This window comes from Bombina bombina, chromosome 3 (assembly GCF_027579735.1).
Source record: "Bombina bombina isolate aBomBom1 chromosome 3, aBomBom1.pri, whole genome shotgun sequence".
NCBI lineage: Eukaryota > Metazoa > Chordata > Amphibia > Anura > Bombinatoridae > Bombina > Bombina bombina.
The window spans coordinates 108,712,963-108,734,725 of NC_069501.1; the positions used below are offsets into that span (position 1 = coordinate 108,712,963).

At 38.1% G+C, this 21,763-nt stretch overlaps 1 protein-coding gene across 2 annotated transcripts in view; it reads right to left on the minus strand.

Annotated features, from left to right (window-relative positions):
* Window positions 1-21,763, minus strand: part of LOC128652943 (zinc finger MYM-type protein 1-like) — a 120,145-nt gene that overhangs the window by 64,740 nt on the left and 33,642 nt on the right. The window contains exon 2 of one of the 2 annotated variants that reach the window (XM_053705953.1): window positions 10,912-13,747. The exons of the other annotated variant lie outside the window; for it this stretch is intronic. Within the exon in view, the coding sequence (XP_053561928.1) occupies window positions 11,154-12,635 (1,482 nt within the window). The 5' untranslated portion in view covers window positions 12,636-13,747 and the 3' untranslated portion in view covers window positions 10,912-11,153. Of the gene's footprint in view, window positions 1-10,911; window positions 13,748-21,763 lie in introns of those variants that run through there. 2 annotated transcript variants of the gene reach the window in all.

The following is a 21,763-nucleotide window of genomic DNA, read 5'->3' on the forward strand; positions in this document are numbered from 1 at the left end:
TTTTAGATTCATTTGGAAGCTGCATTCTTAGTGAGAGGAGGGACAGTGTAGCTGCTGCTGATTTAATAGGGAAATCGATAGCTAGGCTAGTGTATTCAGTGTCCACTACAGTGTCGTCCATGATGAGAACGAACCTGCTCAACGGAGCGCCCCTGGGGTATGTGATGAAATAATCCAATATTGTGATAGGCACTGGTGGAGTGAGGGTATGGGTATTGTATTCTATTAGTATTATTCTTAGGCGGCAACAATTGTTCCCAGTGCGTCTGCACACGCACCAAAAATCCACAGATTATCCAGAGTTGGGAAGATATATATTGCTCCAAGCCCAAAAATATATAAAAAGTTCAGTTTTATTTCAAACACTTTAAAATCATACAAAAATTGTGTAAAAAGTGGACAGCACAATTGTGCAAAAACAAGATAGAGAACAGGTGCAAAAAACGGCAAACGTTTCGTGCTCCACGCACTTGGTCACTGCTAATTGATGCACCTGTTCTGTTCTCCTTTTATTGCCAAGATTCTTAAAGTAACATCACAGATTTTATCAACTTGTATTTTGCTATTTTGTAAGTGAGCCTATGACAAGAAATTTTATCCCAAATGTATAAAGAGACATATTGAGAATAAACATATTTGTTTGTACATAATATTATATTACTATTTCTTAAGGAAAATATCTCATGGACAGTGAAAATAATTTCATTTTACAGAAAAAATATATATGTTGCACAGATGAGCCTATGACAAAAAACATGTCTAAAATAAAGGCCCTTTCTCCTGTTTAAATCTAACTAGTTCTGAAATAACATCATGATTTTTGTCGGTTTATATTGTTTTGTTTAGGAAATGAGCATATGACAAGAAACTCGATTTCTAAAATAATATGTTAAGAAAATATATGATAATCTGTGCATGATTATAAGAGAATATTTCTTAAAGAAAATATCTCAGGGACCATAGTAATTTATTAATTTTGAAAAGAAAATATATTTGCTGCACAAATGAGCCTACGACAAGCAACATACCTGTAATTTAGAACTTTGTTACTGCTTAACCATAAAATAGTTTGAATAATGTCAAAATACTTATTATTAAGTGAATAAGTCTAAATCCCTTCTCATGTTAAGGCCCTCGGGATAGGTGGTCTGTAGACTAAACATCCACATAACTTCCCTCTTATCAAGGGTTGTCTCTCTATCACCCCCTCTTCTCCAATGTGGAACAAAGTATATTCCCTGTAAGGTAAGAGCAGATGTGTCTGCATTGTGTAATTCCTTAAAATGTCTTGATACTGGTGTATCTGAATGCTCATCCTCTATGGAGCGCAAATGCTCCAGAAACCTCTTTTTAGCGGTCCTTTTGGTTTTCCCTGTGTATTGTTTATGACAAATTTTACATGTGAGAAGATAGACTACCATGAGTAGTTGAGCAGTTGACATAATGGTGTATTTTATAAACTTTATTGGTAGTAGTAGAATTAAATCTCCTCCCCTTCTTTAACAATGTCACCAGGTAGTACATATTGGGCGCCTACACTTATAGAAACCCCTTTCTCCGCTTCAACCAGCATGTTGTTTTGTTAGTTTTTTACATCTGAGGGAGAAAGGAAATTTGCAATAGTTTTGCCTCTTTTAGAGACAAAATCACAACCTTCTTTAAGAATCTCTTTTAGGATAGGGTCCGAGTACAGAATGGGTATGGAATCCCTAATAAATATTGCACACCATTATTGTACTCCAAACTGTATGTTGTGATAAATTTTAATCTTATCCTATTGTCTGATATTTTTTTCTGCTTATTTTTATATTTAAGCAATCTTGTCTTGGTGTTAAATCTACACTTAATTTTGCCTCTTTCAAAATCTTCTCACTGTAGCCTCTATCCATAAATCTCTTTGTAGCTTCTTGTGAATTTGGCTGATATTCTGCCTCATTAAGTGCAATTTCTTTTAATTCTAGTATATTCCCCTTTGGGGATGCCCCTTGACAACATGTCTTGGATGGCATGAGTTGTACCTTGAGGATAGTGTTCCAGCTGTTGACTTTCTATATATAGTAGTCTCAACAGTATGTTGAATTGTGCTCGCTAATGTAATGTCAAGAAAGTTTATTATCTATTTCACTCTGCTCGCTAGTAAATTTTTAAGGTCACAATATTGTCCATTCAAATATCTACCAAAAAATCTTCTGCCTCTTGCTGATCGCCCTCAAACACAAACAACAGATCATAAATATATCTGTAAAACTGAATTACTTTATCCCTGAAAGGATTTTTATCTCCAAAGACGCTTTTATCTCCAGAGACGTGGGACAGCTATGGGGGCGACATTTGCCCCCTCATATGCCAACCTTTTTATGGGTTGGTGGGAGCTGTCCCACGTCTTTGGAGATAAAAATCCTTTCAGGGATAAAGTAATTCAGTTTTACAGATATATTGATGATCTGTTGTTTGTGTTTGAGGGCGATCAGCAAGAGGCAGAAGATTTTTGTAGATATTTAAATTGCACTAATGAGGCAGAATATCAGGCCAAATCACAAGAAGCTACAAAGAGATTTATGGATAGAGGCTACAGTGAGAAGATTTTGAAAGAGGCCAGAATTAAGTTTAGATTTTAACACCAAGACAAGATTTGCTTAAATATAAAAATAAGCAGAAAAAAATATCAGACAATAGAAAGATTAAATTTATCACAACATACAGTTTGGAGTACAATAAGGTGTGCAATATTATTAGGGATTCCATACCCATTCTGTACTCGGACCCTTATCCTTAAAAGAGATTCTTAAAGAAGGTTGTGATTTTGTCCTCTAAAAGAGGGCAAAACAATTGCAAATTTCCTTTCTCCCCTCAGATGTAAAAACTAACAAAACAACATGCAGGTTGAAGCGGAGAAAGGGTTTCTATAAGTGTAAGGCGCCCAATATGTACTACCCTGTGACTTTGTTAAAGAAGGGGAGGAATTTAATTCTACTACTACCAATAAAGTTTATAAAATACACCATTATATCAACTGCTCAACTACTCATGTAGTCTATCTTCTCACATGTAAAATTTTGTCATAAACAATACACAGGGAAAACCAAAAGACCGCTAAAAGAGAGGTTTTCAGGGAGCATTTGCGCTCCATAGAGGATGAGCATTTCAGATACACCAGTATCAAGACATTTTAAAGGAATTACACAATGCAGACACATCTACTCTTACCTTACAGGGAATATACTTTGTTCCACATTGAAGAGGAGGGGGGTGATAGAGAGACAACCCTTGATAAGAGGGAAGTTATGTGGATGTTTAGTCTACAGACCACCTATCCGAGGGCCTTAACATGAGAAGGGATTTAGACTTATTCACTATAATAATAAGTATTTTGACATTATTCAAACTATTTTATGGTTAAGCAGTAACAAAGTTCTAAATTACAGGTATGTTGCTTGTCGTAGGCTCATTTGTGCAGCAAATATATTTTCTTTTCAAAATTAATAAATTACTATGGTCCCTGTTATATTTTCTTTAAGAAATATTCTCTTATAATCATGCACAGATTAATCATATATTTTCTTAACATATTATTTTAGAAATCGAGTTTCTTGTCATATGCTCATTTACCAAACAAAATAATATAAACCGACAAAAATCATGTTATTTCAAAACTAGTTAGATTCAAACAGGAGAAAGGGCCTTTATTTTAGACATGTTTTTTGTCATAGGCTCATCTGTGCAACATATATATTTTTTCTGTAAAATGAAATTATTTTCACTGTCCATGAGATATTTTCCTTAAGAAATAGTAATATAATATTATGTACAAACAAATATGTTTATTCTCAATATGTCTCTTTATACATTTGGGATAAAAAAAAGGTTTCTTGTCATAGGCTCCCTTACAAAATGGCAAAATACAAGTTGATAAAATTTGTGATGTTACTTTAAGAATCTTGGCAATAAAAGGAGAACAGAACAGGTGCATCAATTAGCAGTGACCAAGTGCGTGGAGCACGAAACGTTTGCTGTTTTTTGCACCTGTTCTCTATCTTGTTTTTGCACAATTGTGCTGTCCACTTTTTACACAATTTTTGTATGATTTTAAAGTGTTTGAAATAAAACTGAACTTTTTATATATTTTTGGGCTTGGAGCGATATATTTCTTCCCAACTCTGGATAATCCACTACAGTGTCCACTACAGTGTCTCTGCTGTAAGGACAGCACCCCAAAAAGCCCTATTTAGGGCTAGAACATCAGTCTGCTTTTTTTTTTTTTTCCCTGTGTAATCTAATTGCAGTTGTCTGCCTGCCTGTCAGTGTGTGTGTCAGGCTCACAGCGTATACTGTGCCCACTTGCCCAGTGCCACCACTCATATCTGGTGTAACAGTAGTGTACATTTAAAAAAAACAAGACTTTTTTGACTGTGAAATAATAGCAGACAGCTGCCAGTACCCAAGATGGCCGCCAATAAGGCAGATGGGGAGGGTTAGAGAGCTGTTGGGGGGGGGGGGGGATCAGGGAGGTTGGGGGCTAAGGGGGGATGCTACACTACAGCATATGTAAATATGCTCTAAAAAAAGTTTAAAAACCTTTTATTTTAGTACTGGCAGACTTTATGCCAGTACTTAAGATGGCAGGGACAATTGTGGAGTGGGGGATGGAAGGGAGCTGTTTGGGAGGGATCAGGGGGTGTGATGTGTCAGGTCGGAGGCTGATCTCTACACTAAAGCTAAAATTAACCCTGCAAGCTCCCTACAAACTACCTAATTAACCCCTTCACTGCTAGCCATAATACACGTGTGATGCGCAGCAGCATTTAGCGGCCTTCTAATTACCAGAAAGCAACGCCAAAGTCATATATGTCTGCTATTTCTGAACAAAGGGGATCCCAGAGAAACATTTACAACCATGTGTGCCATAATTGCACAAGCTGTTTGTAAATGATTTCAGTGAGAAACCTAAAATTGTGAAAAATGTTAAGTTTTTTTTTAATTTGATCGCATTTGGCAGTGAAATGGTGGCATGAAATATACCAAAATGGGCCTAGATCAATACTTTAGGTTGTCTACTACACTACACTTAAGCTAAAATTAACTCTACAAGCTCCCTACATGCTCCCTAATTAACCCCTTCACTGCTGGGCATAAAACACGTGTGGTGCGCAGTGGCATTTAGCAGCCTTCTAATTACCAAAAAGCAACGCCAAAGCCATATAATTCTGCTATTTCTGAACAAAGGGGATCCCAGAGAAGCATTTACAACCATTTATGCCATAATTGCATAAGTTGTTTGTAAATAATTTCTGTGAGAAACCTAAAGTTTGTGAAAAAGTGAACAATTTTTTTTTATTTGATCGCATTTGGCGGTGAAATGGTGGCATGAAATATACCAAAATGGGCCTAGATCAATACTTTGGGATGTCTTCTAAAAAACATTTTTATACATGTCAAGGGATATTCAGGTATTCCTGACAGATATCAGGGTTCCAATGTAACTAGTGCTCATTTTGAAAAAAAGTGGTTTTGAAATAGCAAAGTGCTTCTTGTATATATTTCCCTATAACTTGCAAAAAAGCAAAGAACATGTTAACATTGGGTATTTCTAAACTCAGGACAAAATTTAGAAACTATTTAGCATGGTTTGTTTTTTGGTGGTTGTAGATGTGTAAACAGATTTTGGGGGTCAAAGTCAGAAAAAGTGTGGTTTTTTTTTCCATTTTTTTCCTCATTTTTAATAATAAATTATAAGATATGATAAAAATAATGGTATCTTTAGAAAGTCCATTTAGTGGCGAGAAAAAACGGTATATAATATGTGTGGGTTACAGTAAATGAGTAAGAGGAAAAATTACAGCTAAACACAAAACACAGCAGAAAATGTAAAAATAGCCCTGGTCCTTAAGGGAAAGAAATTGAAAAAAATGGCCTTGGTCCTTAAGGGGTTAAAAAAAAAAAAACCTAGATATTTGACTGTGAAATAATAGCAGTCAGTGAGGGGGGCGGATCGTGGGCTGGGGATGTCCGGGGGAGCGCACGGACGCGCGCACATGCACGGGAGGGCGGGCACGTGCACGGGGAGGGAGTGGGTGGGAACCGCTACACTACAGAAAAAGTTGTTTTTTAAAAAAAAGAATAAAAATTAAAAAAAAAAAAGATCAGGCAGGTGGTGGGGGTTGGTCTGTGGGGGAAGCTACACTACAGAAAAAAAAATAAAAACAGAAAAAACTACTTTTTTTTGCAAACTGGGTACTGGCAGACAGCTGCCAGTACCCAAGATGGCCACCAATAAGGCAGATGGGGAGGGTTAGAGAGCTGTTTTTGCTACACCACAGCATATGTGTTTTTTTCCATTTTTTCCTCATATTTTATAATATTTTTAATAATAAATTATAAGATATGATGAAAATAATGGTATCTTTAGAAAGTCCATTTAGTGGCGAGAAAAACTGTATATAATATGTGTGGGTACAGTAAATGAGTAAGAGGAAAATTACAGCTAAACACAAACAACGCAGAAATGTAAAAATAGCCCTGGTCCTTAAGGGAAAGAAATTGAAAAATGGCCTTGGTCCTTAAGGGGTTAAAAAAAAAACTAGAAATTTGACTGTGAAACAATAGCAGTCAGTTTCCTTCACACGTGTGCGTTTCAGGGCCTGCCAGGGCACAGTGTCACGCCAGTGCAACTCATATCTGGTGTAACAGTAGTGTACATTAAAAAAAAATACAATTTTGACTGTAATAGATTGAATAGCAGTTAGTTGTCTGCAAGCATGTGTGTCAGGCCTACAGCGTCTACTCTGCCAACTTCTGCCAGTGCACAGTGCCACTCATATCTGTTGTCACAGTAGCTTGCACGCATAGTACCACTAATCGAAAAAAAAAAAAAATGACAGGCAGAGGCAGGCCACCCCGCAGGGGCGGTCGTGGTCGTGGTGCTGTGATTCCCTTTGGCCCTAGAATAATGCCCAGTGTTCAGAGGCCACGTACCCTGAACTCGAAAAGTTCTGAGGATATAGTTGGCTAACACAGGACACCCAATCTTCTACAGCTTCCGCTCGGAACCTTGACGCACCATCCTCCTCCAGCTTAGCTTCGGGCACCTCTCAAGTTACCACTCGCCCCCGCCTGCCGCCACCACCAGCACTAGCACCACAGCCGCTTCACTTGATCTGTCAGAGGAGTGATTTACACATCAGTTGGAAGAAATGAGTGATGCGCAACATTATTGCCAGAGGATGTAGATAACAGGGATATGTCTCAGTCAGGCAGCATTACACACATGGACGTACGGTGTGATGATGATGATGTTGTACCCGCTGTGGGAGTTTGGTCTGTCACTGTGAAGCGGGTGTAACCCTTACACTACCTGATCGATACAACATCATACCTGATGTTTAAAGCACGTTATTCCAAACAATTTAGGAATGTTAGGTGATTTATGCCCTTTATGGGCTTAAAAACCAGACTCTGCATCAACTATGTAATTTTCCATGGGAGTTTTGCCATGGATCCCCCTCCGGCAGGCCACAGTCCAGGTGTTTGTTAGTCCCCTTGAAACAACTTTTCCATCACTATTGTGGCCAGAAAGAGTCCCTGTGGGTTTTAAAATTTGCCTGCCTATTGAAGTCTATGGCGGTTCGCCAGGTTCGCAAACTTTTGCGGAAGTTCGCGTTTGCGAACCCAAATTTTTATGTTCGCGACATCACTATTTTCAATATATTTTTGTCTCCTCTGCTGCCCTATTGCTTTAAACTAATGAGTAGATGGTCTTTTTCAAGCTATTTAATACATCACTAAAAATATATTTTTTTAACTCACATGAGCCAGTTTACCAAACAAGTGGATTCTACTTCAGGTTAATTGGTTGTAACTGGATAACACTAACACACAAATTTTAACCCCTTAAGGACGAAGGCCATTTTTCAATTTCTTTCCCTTAAGGACCCAGGGCTATTTTTACAATTTCTGCGGTGTTTGTGTTTAGCTGTAATTTACCTCTTACTCATTTACTGTACCCACACATATTATATAACCGTGTTTCTCGCCACTAAATGAACTTTCTAAAGATACCATTATTTTCATCATAGCTTATAAATTATTATTAAAAATATTATAAAATATGAGGAAAAATGGAAAAAAAACACACTTTTTCTAACTTTGACCCCCAAAATCTGTTACACATCTACAACCACCCAAAAAACAACCATGCTAAATAGTTTCTAAATTTTGTCCTGAGTTTAGAAATACCCAATGATAACATGTTCTTTGCTTTTTTTGCAAGTTATAGGGCAATAAATACAAGTAGCACTTTGCTATTTCAAAACCACTTTTTTCAAAATGAGCGCTAGTTACATTGGAACCCTGATATCTGTCAGGAATACCTGAATATCCCTTGACATGTATATTTTTTTTTTTTAGAAGACATCCCAAAGTATTGATCTAGGCCCATTTTGGTATATTTCATGCCACCATTTCACCGCCAAATGCGATCAAATTTAAAAAAAAACAAATTTTTTCGCAATTTTAGGTTTCTTACTGAAATTATTTACAAACAGCTTGTGCAATTATGGCACAAATGGTTGTAAATGCTTCTCTGGGATCCCCTTTGTTCAGAAAAAGCAGACATATATGACTTTGGCGTGTATTATGGCTAGCAGTGAAGGGGTTAATTAGGTAGTTTGTAGGGAGCTTGCAGGGTTAATTTTAGCTTTAGTGTAGAGATCAGCCTCCCACCTGACACATCAGACCCCCTGATCCTTCCCAAACAGCTCCCTTCCCTCCCCCACCCCACAATTGTCCCTGCCATCTTAAGTACTGGCAGAAAGTCTGCCAGTACTAAAATAAAAGGTTTTTAGCATATTTACATATGCTGTGGTGTAGCATCCCCCCTTAGCCCCCAAACTCCCTGATCTCCCCCCAAAACAGCTCTCTAACCCTCCCCATCTGCCATATTGGGGGCCATCTTGGGTACTGGCAGCTGTCTGCCAGTACCCAGTTTGCAAAAAAAAAGTAGTTTTTTTTTCTTTTTCTGTAGTGTAGCTTCCCCACCACAGACCAACCCCCACCATCTGCCTGATCTTCTTTTTTTTTTTTTTTTTTTTATTCCTTTTTTTTTTTAAATTTGTACACCAACTTTTTCTGTAGTGTAGCGGTTCCCACCCGCTCCCTCCCTGTGCACGCGCGCGCATTCGTGCGTGCCCCCGGACATCCCCGCCCACGATCCCGCCCCCCTCCACATCACCGATCATCATCGATGGTAGCCACACAGGCTCCCACCCACCATCGATGTCCGGTGCAGAGAGGGCCATAGAGTGGCTCTCTCTGCATTGGATGGCCAAGGGGTGTTATTGCAGGATGCCTCGATATCGAGGCATCACTGCAATAACCGGAAAGCGGCTGAAAGCGAGCAGGATCGCTTCCAGCCGCTTTAAGCCCCTAATTTTGTACAGGGTACGTTGCTGGTCTTTTAAGACCAGGTTGTGTGCGACGTACCCTGTACGACATGCGTCGTTGTGGGGTTTAAAAGACGATCTTGGTTGTTAGACAAAAGCTATACTGATTACATTAATATAATCTACTGTTGGGGCAGTAGTTTAGACGCTTCTCTGCATGTGGTCTACCTCAATATTTATGATTTATCGGTTGAAATGAACATTCTTTCAAAATGTTCTTTTTCTTTATTTTTGATAAAAGAAATTGTGAATTCCCCATCAAGTGGAAAAGTCTAAAAGAATTTCTACACCCCCAACTGTAACCAGAGAAATAATTGTCTAGAAGCTGCAAACAGTACAAACTACTGTGTTGGGTGTATGGAAAACAATTCAGGCTCACTCTAACAGGTTTCTACAATGTATATAGTGTAACGAAGTAGCAAATTACATATATCTTTTTGTTCTAGCAAATTATGCCTCAAGATGTGGAGTCATTGTTGGTTGTACAAAATACTCTGTACACCACTAACGTTTAATATTCAAAATACTTTACTGTATTATCTTCCAGAGGCGTAACTAGAAACCACAGGGCCCAGGTGCAAGAATCCAAGCAGGGCCCCTATAGAGTAAAATAAGGTAGGCTCATAAGAGCTCAGGAGTGTGCACGTGTCTTAAAGGGACAGTCTACACCAAAATTCATATTGTTTTAAAAGATAGATAATCCCTTTATTACCCATTCCCCAGTTTTGTATAACCAACACAGTTATAATAATATACTTTTAACCTCTGTGATTATCTTGTATCTAAGCCACTGCAAACTGCCCCTTTATTTCAGTTCTTTTGACAGACTTGCAGTCTAGCCAATCAGTGCCTGCTCCCAGATAACTTCACGTGCACGAGCACAGTGTTATCTATATGAAATACGTGAACTAACACCCTCTAGTGGTGAAAAACTGTTAAAATGCATTCTGAAAAGAGGTGGCCTTCAAGGTCTAAGAAATTAGCATATGAACCTCCTAGGTTAAGCTTTCAACTAAGAATACCAAGAGAACAAAGCAAAATTGGTGATAAAAGTAAATTGGGAAATTGTTTAAAATGACATGCTCTATCTGAATCATGAAAGTTTATTTTGGCCAAGACTGTCCCTTTAAGTACAAAATTGTATACCAAAGCTACAAATAATGTTGCAAAATGTTGCTACCATAGAGTACTAAAAACACGTGCACACTCCTGAGCCTTATGAGCATACCTAGTTTTACTCTTCAATCAGAGATACCAAAAGAAAATAGAACAAAGCAAATTTGATAACAGAAGTAATTTGGAAAGTTGTTTAAAATTGCATGTTCTATCCGAATCATGAAAGTTTAATTTTGACTTTACTGTCCCTTTAACCCAGGGCCGGTGCTAGACTATTTTGTGCCCTAGGCGAGACCAGTTACTTGCGCACCCCCCCCCATGCCAAAAAAAATAAAAAAATTAAAGAAACAAAACATAACACTTTTAAATTTCTTTTAATTTTCATGAATAAGTGGTGTGGCATAAGATGCCAAAAGCAACAATATTAAAGGCAAAATATAAAGTAACCAAATGTTACATTGCCTATATTAACAACAAATATATTTTAACTTTTAATTAAACAAAATATATATTAACTGAGTCTGTATTTTCCTTACAGCCAGAGAAACAAACAAAAAAAAAACACAGATTTGTCAGAAACTTTTTTAAATTTCAGACACCTCAAAATCTCACTTTGCGTGCCTTTTCCTTTGCAAATTTTGTCACCATTTCAGCCAGATCAAGTGCTGCTGCCTGTGTATGTTCAATAGATATAGTTGCCAAGCCAACTAGTCTCTTTTCCAACATTGTAGAGCGTATGTAACTTTTTATAAGTTTGAGCTTTGAGAAACTACGTTCACCACTTGCCACTGATACTGGAAGTGTGAGAAGGATCCTCAGAGCAACAGAAACATTGGGCACGTTATCCAAAAGTTTATTTTGTAGTATGAAGAGAAGTACTTCTTGTGGCGGCATAGGCTTTGGAAGTCTTCGAGCTATTGCTTCAAGTTCACAACGCAGATCTTCAGCATCAATATCTTTGTTTCCATTATGCATCAATGACTTTTCCAAATTATTACAGTCCTTAAGTAAATCTTCTGTTGATTTTTTCTTTATACTGTATATGTCATATAGAAAGCCAAATAGTGAATTATATTTTTGTAGCTGTTGGAATCTCTCTTCAATCGATTGTATTGCCATGTCTAAAACAGCATAGTAAAAACCTGTTTTGAATTTCTGCTTTGGATCTTGTGGTGCTTCTTCTCGGGCCTCATAATCAAACTGCCGTTTCTTTCTCCTGTTTCGAACTTGATCTTCTGTCTCAAAGTTTGGTACTATCTGTATCTCATTTGCAATCTCAGTAGCATCTGTCAAAACTTGTTGAAAACCCTTATCACACCTGCAGGTTATGAGATAATTATTGGTCACTTGCAATTGTCTTGTAGCTGAATTTAAATCAGCTTCCTTATTTTGTAGTAGCTTGCTTGTAAGATTGACTTCAAAAAGGATGTTGTACCATGTAACAAGGGATACCACAAACTTGAAGTTACTAACTGCATCAGCAAAGCCCTTGGCTTCAACTCGGGAAGTATTTCCAGATGGACCTGATAGGCTTGTATCCTCAAAAATCTCTATCAAAGCATCATATATATTACCAAAATGATATCTCAGTGGTTTCAAAGCATCAATCCGACTCTCCCATCTTGTTTCACTCAATGGCTTAACAGTTATGCCTAAGTCTGATATATGGCTAATTAGAACTTGCCAACGCTTAGTTGATGTAGAGAAATAGTTATAAATCTGTTGAACTAACCCAAAGAAAGTAGTTGCTTCCAGACAACACCTAGCAGCATCATTGACTACCAAGTTTAAAGAGTGTGCATTGCAGGGCACAAAAAACGCAAGTGGGTTTAAGTCCAGTATTCTCTTTTGTGCTCCATTTTGTTTGCCTTTCATGTTACTGCCATTGTCATACCCTTGACCACGCAGATTTTCAATTGGCAATTGAATTAGCTTCAGCTGTTCAAGAAGAGTTTCTGCTATAAAGGCACCTGTAGTCTCCTGTAGTGGAATAAATCCTATGAAATGTTCTCTTATAGTAATACTTTCAGACTCATTATCTGATGGTTTGCTTACATCAACAAAACGTACAATCATTGTCATTTGCTCAATGTGAGAAACATCGGGTGTGCAGTCCAGAATAATTGATTAGTATTTAGCTGAGGTTGTACTTGTTATAATTTTCTTCTTTATAGCACCGGCTAGAAGCTGTATAAGCTCATTCTGGATATCTTTTCCCAGGTAGTGAACAATGTTTCTTGATCTTTAACCCTACGCAAATGTTCATTCATGATATGATCAAAAAGGGCTAGATATTCGACAAACTTTAAAAAATTTCCATTGCCGGCACTATACAACTTGTCATTTGTACCACGGAATGATAAGTTTTGCATGGCAAGAACTCTTACCAAAGCAATCAAGCGTTGCAAGACTTGTTGCCAATATTGTTCTTCTTGCCTAATTTTCAGCTGGTTTAGAGCATCAATTGTTTTTTTCTTTAGATAAGCGGAATTCAAGTTCACGCCAGGCTTGATAGTTTTCCAAATGGTCAGTATTCCTCTCATGTGAAGAAATAATTGCTCCAATGTTCTTCCAGTCTTTTGAACCTGTTTCTTGTAGGGATGATGCAACATTTCTTTTACTGAACAATTTACAGCAAAAACAAAAAACCACATCTTTTGAGGTTGAATATATCAACCATTGGCGACACACTTCTTCACCATTTGCCAGTCTCCTCTTGTAGTGTACAGTAGAAAATCGTCTGTTTTTTGAGTCTTTGGGAAAATCATGTAATACAACCTACTGTGGTCCATGTTGAATTATAAGCTGTCGTAGATCATCACTGCAAGAGTTGGGCCATTTAGCAGGGTCACTGTAATCCAAATCAGGCACAATATTGTTTTCTTTTGATGACTTTGCAGTGCTACTACTAGTCTCACTGTTATTAACATCTTTTTCTTCTTCATTATTTCTAGAAACATTTCCAAATTGTGAAACTTCAGTATGACTTGTAGTTGGAGCACAACATTCAGCTTCTCCATCCCCAGTGGCAGGTTCCACTAGAGTACAGTCACATTCTTGTTCTTGATTTGGTTGCTGTGTATGAAGGTATCTAAAGAAGGACCCCTCTTGCTTTGCTTGCTCCTTAGCTTGTTCTGCCTTTCGTTTGCGGTACTGGGCTCCAGAAGGTCGTTTTTTTTATCAGCCATAGGTAACTGAAGAAAATAAAAAACATCTGGTTAAGTAAAGATAGTTCAGCTCTATGGTCCATCTTCCAAAATATAAAACTACTTATATATGTATATTACAATCAGAGACATAAGTGACTATGCCACAATCTCCCCCAACTACACCCACATGGTTACCCCTATGTTTGCATTTAAGCTGGGAAGTTGACCCCATTGTTTAATGTTTTATTAATAAACAAATAACCGTACGTTGGTAAAAATTCACCTGAGAAACAAATGACCCCACACCTCAGGCCCAGCAATTGATCCTGGGCAAAATCAAAGAATTTTTTTTTTCATGACAACTTAGTAGTTACTGTTTAAAACTCAATTACAAGCTAGCAAGTCACCGTGTCAATATATATTTACATTTACAATTTACATTCAGCATCAAATTTGCTTTGTTCCATTAGTGTTCTTTGTTGAAATCTAAACCTAGATAAGCTCATGTGCTAATTTCTAAGGCCTTGAAGCCTTTAGCTCTGAAAAAACTGTCAAATGCTTTCAGACAAGAGATGGCCTTCAAGTTGAAGGCCATCTCTTGTCTGACAGCATTTGACAGTTTTTTCAGAGCTAGAGGGTGTTATTTCATGTGTACCATATAGATAACATTGTGCTCATGCATGTGGAGTTACGTATAAGATGGCACAGATTGACTAAAAAGCATGTCAGTTAAAAGAACTGAGATAAGGGGCAGTAGGCTTAGATACAAGGTAATCACACAGGTTAAAATGTATATTAATATACAATAACTGTGTTAATTATGAACAACTGGGTAAGCGGTAATAAAGGGATTATCTATCTTTTTAAACAATAGCAATTCTGGAGTAGACTGTGTCCTTTTAACCATATACCAAACATTACAAGTAAAATACTTGTTTAAGCAAAAAAAAGATTTAAAAAAAACAAAACAATCTCATGATTCACATAGATAGAGCATGCAATTTTAAACAACATTCTAATTTACTACTATTATCTTTGTGAAGGCAAATGGCAGATTGTTGTGAAGATGCCAGAATCTGCATCAGGGGGGTAGTTTTATAAGGGCAGCAGATCCTCTTGGAACACAAATAACATTAACTATCAGAAATGGAACTTCCAAGTTCCAAGTACTAATTACACAATAAGTGGGCCAATGCATATGCATATAGAAAGCTTTATTTATCATGAAACCAGCACCACCTCATGATCCTGATCCATCCACTACAAGTGTAAGATTTTGGATGAAATTAAACTTACTTAGACAGTAAGTTTTTCTCAAACACAGTGACTAGCCCTAGCCGCACGTGGCTCACACATGAGTTTTGTAACCAGGCGGGAAAATGATCAAATACACAAATTTCCTTCCACCACTGTCCACAATCCAAACTAAGTCTAAGAGTAGACAGACAGACTGACTATTCTATATATAACATAAAAATACTAGTTTGCAAATGCAGGCAGCAGCATGGATTAATAAAAATAACACAATCAATAATTGATTCAATTGTGTTATTTTTATTAATCCATCTGCTGCCTGCAAATTTGCAAAATAAACAGTTTATTAACAAACTACCACCGGCAGCCCTCAACCATTAAAATGATGTAGATTATAGACAGTGAGTCAGTGACTTTAGTACTACTAGTAGTACTACACTAAAGTCACTGACTCACTGTCTATAATCTACATCATTTTATTTTATTTTAATGGTAATAAATATATATGTACTAGTAAAGTCTAGTCACAATCAACAACAACATGAATGATGATCAGATTCATGCCATGCCAAGCCATCATTGAATTTGACCTCCATAATTTATATGACATATATCCATATTAGATTTCAAAAATCAAAAAAGCAGAAATTTAAAAAATAATTTCTCCTGACTCAGCTCTCCTGGCTGAGTCTCTGAGCTCTCACCTCTGTTTGACGTCGTCCTCGACCTCGTCCTCCTCCGTCCTGCCTGGGCTGGGTCCACTGTCCTGGCGACACTGTCCACACACTGCACGGCCACACCCGGTCCGTCCGTCGACCAGTGCTGATCTGATCGGCTCTGTATCTGTCTGGGCAGCACACTGTGTCGTCTCGTCTGCCAGTGCCGGGCCAGCCAGCAGGCTCTTAGTCTCTACCCTCAGGCCTGGCTCAGCTGCTCACCGCCCGGTAGTCCGACTACCTAGTAGTGTCAGTGACACTGTCACACTCTCTCTCCTCGACCCCTCAGGCTCTGTCTCACTCTCTGTGACTGTCTCTTCCGGCTGCTGCTGCCGCGTGTGTGAGGCTCAGGCTGGCACAGCACAATGAGCGGCAAAGCGGGCGGGGTGGTCACGTGATGGATCAATGTTGGTGACGTAAATAACATTGAGGGTGCTGACGTCGGCATCGCCTAGCGGGCGGCCTAGCATAGAAGTGTCCACGAGGTCAAGAAGTAGTACTGACTGTCTGTGTCTGTGTGAAGAGTAGACTGTCTGTCTCGAGACTCTGACTTTAACTTAATAAATAAAAAAAAATATGTAATAAAAATATGTAATTGTAATTTAAATACACTGTCACAGAAATGTTTTTTTTTTTTGGGCCATAAAAGTAGTCGGCTGGCTCTGCTGCCTGCGCCCTAGCTGGCAGTGCGCCCTAGGCGACTGCCTAGTTTGCCTAGTGGAAGCGCCGGCCCTGCTTTAACCCCTTAGTGACCAGATCACTTTTCCATTTGTTGACCGTTTGGGACCAAGGCTATTTTTACATTTCTGCAGTGTTTGTGTTTAGCTGTAATTTTCCTCTTACTCATTTACTTTACCCACACATATTATATACTTTCTAAAGATACCATTATTTTCATCATATCTTATAATTTACTATAAAAAAAAAAAAATATGATGAAAAAATGCAAAAAACACACTTTTTCTTACTTTGACCCCCAAAATCTGTTACACATCTACAACCACCAAAAAACAACCATGCTAAATAGTTTATAAATTTTGTCCTGAGTTTAGAAATACCCAATGTTAACATGTTCTTTGCTTTTTTTGCAAGTTATAGGGTAATAAATACAAGTAGCACTTTGCTATTTCCAAACAATTTTTCTTTTTCAAAATTAGTGATAGTTACATTGGAACACTGATATCTGTCAGGAATCCCTGAATATACCTTTACATGTGTGTGTGTGTGTGTGTGTGTATATATATATATATATATATATATATATATATAGATATATTTTTTTTAGTGACAACCCAAAGTATTGATTTAGGCCCATTTTGTTATATTTCATGCCACTATTTCCCTGCCCAATGCGATCAAATAAAACAAAATTGTTAACTTATTCATTAACTTTTTAACAAATTTTAGGTTTCTCACTGAAATTATTTACAAACAGCTTATGCAATTGTGGCACAAATGGTTGTAAATGCTTCTCTGGGATCCCCTTTGTTCAGAAATAGCAGACATATATGGCTTTGGCATTGCTTTTTGGTAATTAGAAGGCTGCTAAATGCTGCTGCGCACCACACTTGTATTATGCCCAGCGGTGACAGGGTTAATTAGGTAGCTTGTAGGGAGCTTGAAGGGTTAATTTTAGCTTTACTGTAGAGATCAACCTCCCACCTGACACATCCCACCCCTGATCCCTCTAAAAAAGCTCCCTTCCCTCCCCCACCCCACAATTGTCCCCACCATCTTAAAGGATTAGAAAAGTCACTTAGTTTATAACCTCTAGATCGTCATAGAACTGCAATATAAATACTTCCTTAATGTAAATAATGTTATTAGTTAAATCGTTACCTTCTTTTTTACATTTCAAGCAGCCGTTTCACGCTTCAGTCTATCAATAGCTGACAGCCCTGTGAGCAAGCAAGTCAAATGGGTGTAAGCTATCGACCAATCGTTGGTTTTCCTATAATGTGTGCAGTGAATATTCATGATGGCAATGCGCGATCCCGTTCGCATGTGCAGTAGTGTCTCCACACTAACACTACCAAACTAACCGCTGTAGAGAGAGTGAAATATTTACTCCTCCTACTGAAATCAGCTACAACGGAATGAATGATGGGATTGAAAATGGCAATGCGCACTCCGAAGTGCTATATGTAGAGCCATCTGTGAATGGCTTTGCATAATGAGGTAAATGGAGGGAGTGCAAATGATAAAAAAACATAAAGCGATTTTTTATTATTAAAACTGAAAATACGAAAAAGACTATATTATGAATATGAAGGTATATATCTGTTGGTTTGAAGGCTTTAATTTTTTAAATTTTTTTTACTGTCCCTTTAAGTACTGGCAGAAAGTCTGCCAGTACTGAAATAAAAGGCTTTTAACCCCTTAATGACCACAGCACTTTTCCATTTTCTGTTCGTTTGGGACCAAGGCTATTTTTACATTTTTGTGGTGTTTGTGTTTAGCTGTAATTTTCCTCTTACTCATTTACTATACCCACAAATATTATATACTGTTTTCTCGCCATTAAATGAACTTTCAAAAGATACCATTATTTTCATCATATCTTATAATTAACTATAAATTTTTTTATAAAATATGAGGAAAAATTGGAAAAAAACACACTTTTTCTAACTTTGACCCCCAAATCTGTTATCTAGGCCCATATTGGTATATTTCATGCCACCATTTCACCGCCAAATGCGATCAAATAAAAAAAAATCATTCACTTTTTCACAATTTTAGGCTTCTCGCTGAAATTATTTACAAACAGCCTGTGCAATTATGGCACAAATGGTTGTAAAAGCTTCTCTGGGATCCCCTTTGTTCAGAAATAGCAGACATATATGGCTTTGGCGTTGCTTTTTGGTAATTAGATGGCCACTAAATGCTGCTGTGCATCACACGTGTATTATGTCTAGCAGTGAAGGGGTTAATTGGGTAGCTTGTAGGGAGCTTGCAGGGTTAATTTAAACTTTAGTGTAGAGATCAGCCTCCCAGCTGACACATCAGACCCCCTGATCCCTCCCAAACAGCTCTCTTCCCTCCCCCACCCCACAATTGTCACCGCCATCTTAAGTACTGGCAGAAAGTCTTCCAGTACTAAAATAAAAGGTATCTTTTAAAAAAATATATATTTATTTTAGCATATTTAGATATGCTGATGTGTAGGATCCCCCCTTAGCCCCCAACTTCCCTGAACCCCCCCAAACAGCTCTCTAATCCTCCCTCTCTACCTTACTGGGAGCCATCTTGGGTACTGGCAGCTATCTGCCAGTACCCAGTTTCCCCCAAAAAATGCTTTTTTCCCCTTTTTTTTCTGTAGTGTAGCTTCTCACAGTCTGTGACGCGTCGTCCCCGGTCCAAAGGAGAGAGCTGATTCTGGGGTAGGGTACAGAAAGATCATACTGACATACTGTTACATGAATGTTCTGTAACTGTTGTACATGTTGTAGTGTAAACCTTAAAACATTTTTTTATCTGCTTCCTGCTTGGTAATTTGGGTCTGCAAGTTGACTTGAGCAGGTCACCTGCTCAAGTCAACTTGCAGACCCAAATTACCAAGCAAAACTTGCAGCAGGTCAATCATTAAAAAAAATCATTAAAAACACCCAGAAGAGAATACATGATGATGATGATTGATTGATGAATGATTCACTGTGCTGACTGAACGTTCTAAAAAAAACAAACCAAATTTATTATACTGTTACAAACTTTATATATCTTCTTGGTAAAATATTTGGGTGTGCAAGACAGCTGACATTTTTTTTTTTATTTACAGAAATTTTACTAGAGTAGAGTTGAGCATGCTAATACTGTATTAAATTGTGTGTTTGTGTATAAAAATAAACAAAAACAAAAAACATTCTGATATAGCTCCTTACTTCCTCCTTATAGTTTGCATTCATATTATGGTAGACAATTCATATTGCTACAAACATTTGAAAATATTGCTGCTAGAGTGCTCAATACACATGCACACTTCTGAGTCTACCTCAGTATGCTCTCTTGGATACCAAGAGAAGAAATAGGTAAATAGAAGTAAGCAATTATTTTATATATTTTGTATTGTATCTGCTGTCTGAATCAGGAAAGTTTATTTCTTTTACTCCCATGCCTCTTTAAAGAATAAAACTATAAGCGATCTGAGATCTTTTCATATCCAAATCTTTTTCAGACAGTTAGACACCCTCATATGATGACATGGCTCTGGTCTGCACCCTTAAAGGTATAGTCTAGTCAAAATTAAAATTCATGATTCAGATAGAGCAGCAATTTTTCTAATTTACTACTTTGATAATTTTTTCTTCATTCTCTTGGTATCTTTTTTAAAAAAAAGCAAAGATGTAAGCTTAGGAACTGGCCCATTTTTGGTTCAGCACCAGGGTAATGCTTGCTGATTGGTGGCTATTGGTGATGAACAAAATATGGGCTAGCTCTTAAGCTTACATTCTTGCTTTTCCCAATAAAGATACCAAGAGAATGAAGAAAAAATTATAATAGGATTAATTATAAAGTTGCTTAAAATTGCATGCTCTATATGAATCATGAAAGTTTAATTTTGAATAGACTGTCCATTTAATATCCTGATTGTGAATTACCAGACACAAAAGGTAGAGAAATATTACCACATTGTACTATAGAATGTACTAGTATACTTAGAAGTAAAGTTATGGTCATCCTTTGGGACACACAGACTAACCTAACCGCAAGATGTACTTTTTGGTAGAACAGCAAAAAGTAAAATTTGATAGTTTATATAGTGGTGTTTATCCTATATAATAAATGGCCAAGTATGTTTGTCAGATGCAGTCATGCGCAGTAGAGACTGCACGTGACAAACATACCTGGCCGTTTGGATCCTGACACTCAGCACAGAGCAAGACTGAAGGGGAGTGTCAGGGAGTGTGGCCGATGGGAGCGTTGCGATGGGGGCGTGACCGGGCATCCCGAGGGGGTGTGGCCGGACGCGGAAAGGGGCATGGCCGGGCGGGTGTTGTCACGGTGGGGCGTGGCCGGGTGGGGTGCCGCGATGGGAGCGTGGCCAGAGAGGCAAAGGCTTTCAATTAAGACAGAGCCGGAGAGGGGGGGGAGAAGGGCCAAAGAGGGGGGGAGAGAGAGAGCCAAAGAGGAGAGAGAGCAAAAGAGGGGGGAGCGAGAGCCAAAGAGGGGGGGGGGAGAGAGAGCCTAAGAGGGGGGGAGAGAGCCAAAGAGGGGGGGGAGAGAGCCAAAGAGGGGGGGGGAGAGCCAAAGGGGGGGGGGAGAGAGAGAGAGACAAAGAGGGGGGAGAGAGAGCCAAAGAGGGGGGGAGAAAGAGCCAAAGAGGGGGGAGAGAGAGCCAAGGGGGGGAGAGAACAAAAGAGGGGGGAGAGAGAGCAAAAGAAAAGGGGGAGAGAGCAAAAGAGGGGAGAGAGAGTGCAAAGGAGAGGGGGGAGAGAAAACAAAATAGAGGGGGGAGAGAAAGCAAAAGAGAGGGGGAAGAGAGAGCAAAAGAGAGGGGGGAGAGAGCAAGGGGTGGGACCGCTGTACTGCAAAAAATGGCTCGTGTACACGGGCTTTAGTACTAGTTTGTTATAAATGTTAATTAATTAGTCAATGCTAGTTATGATGTAAGTTTTAAGTTTTGACTAGAATGTTCCTTTACCTTTAAAAAAAAAAAAAAAAAAAAAAGATCATTAACAATAATGAACCTTTAATATCTAAATCCAACTTCTGTCCCAACAAAGGGTTAATATATTGGAGATAAATTCAATGTTTATGTAATTTAGATTAACCCACATCTAATACTTAATTTGACAGACTTCTATTTTCTATTTATGTCCATGCATATATGTTCTGGTATCTTATGTTATAATGGAAGATGCATTACTCTTTGTATTTTTAATACTTGCTTAGTTGTTTTCCTTTTCCATTTATATCTGTGTTTTATCTTCTTATGAAAAAAATATAGACTGTTGTAATTGTTTTGTTATCTTTCTGTGTGTGTGTATGCATGTATGTGTGTGTATGTATGTGTTTATGTATGTAAATGTGTGTGTGTGTATGTGTGTGTATGTATGTGTGTGTATGTATGTATGTGTTTATATATGTATATGTG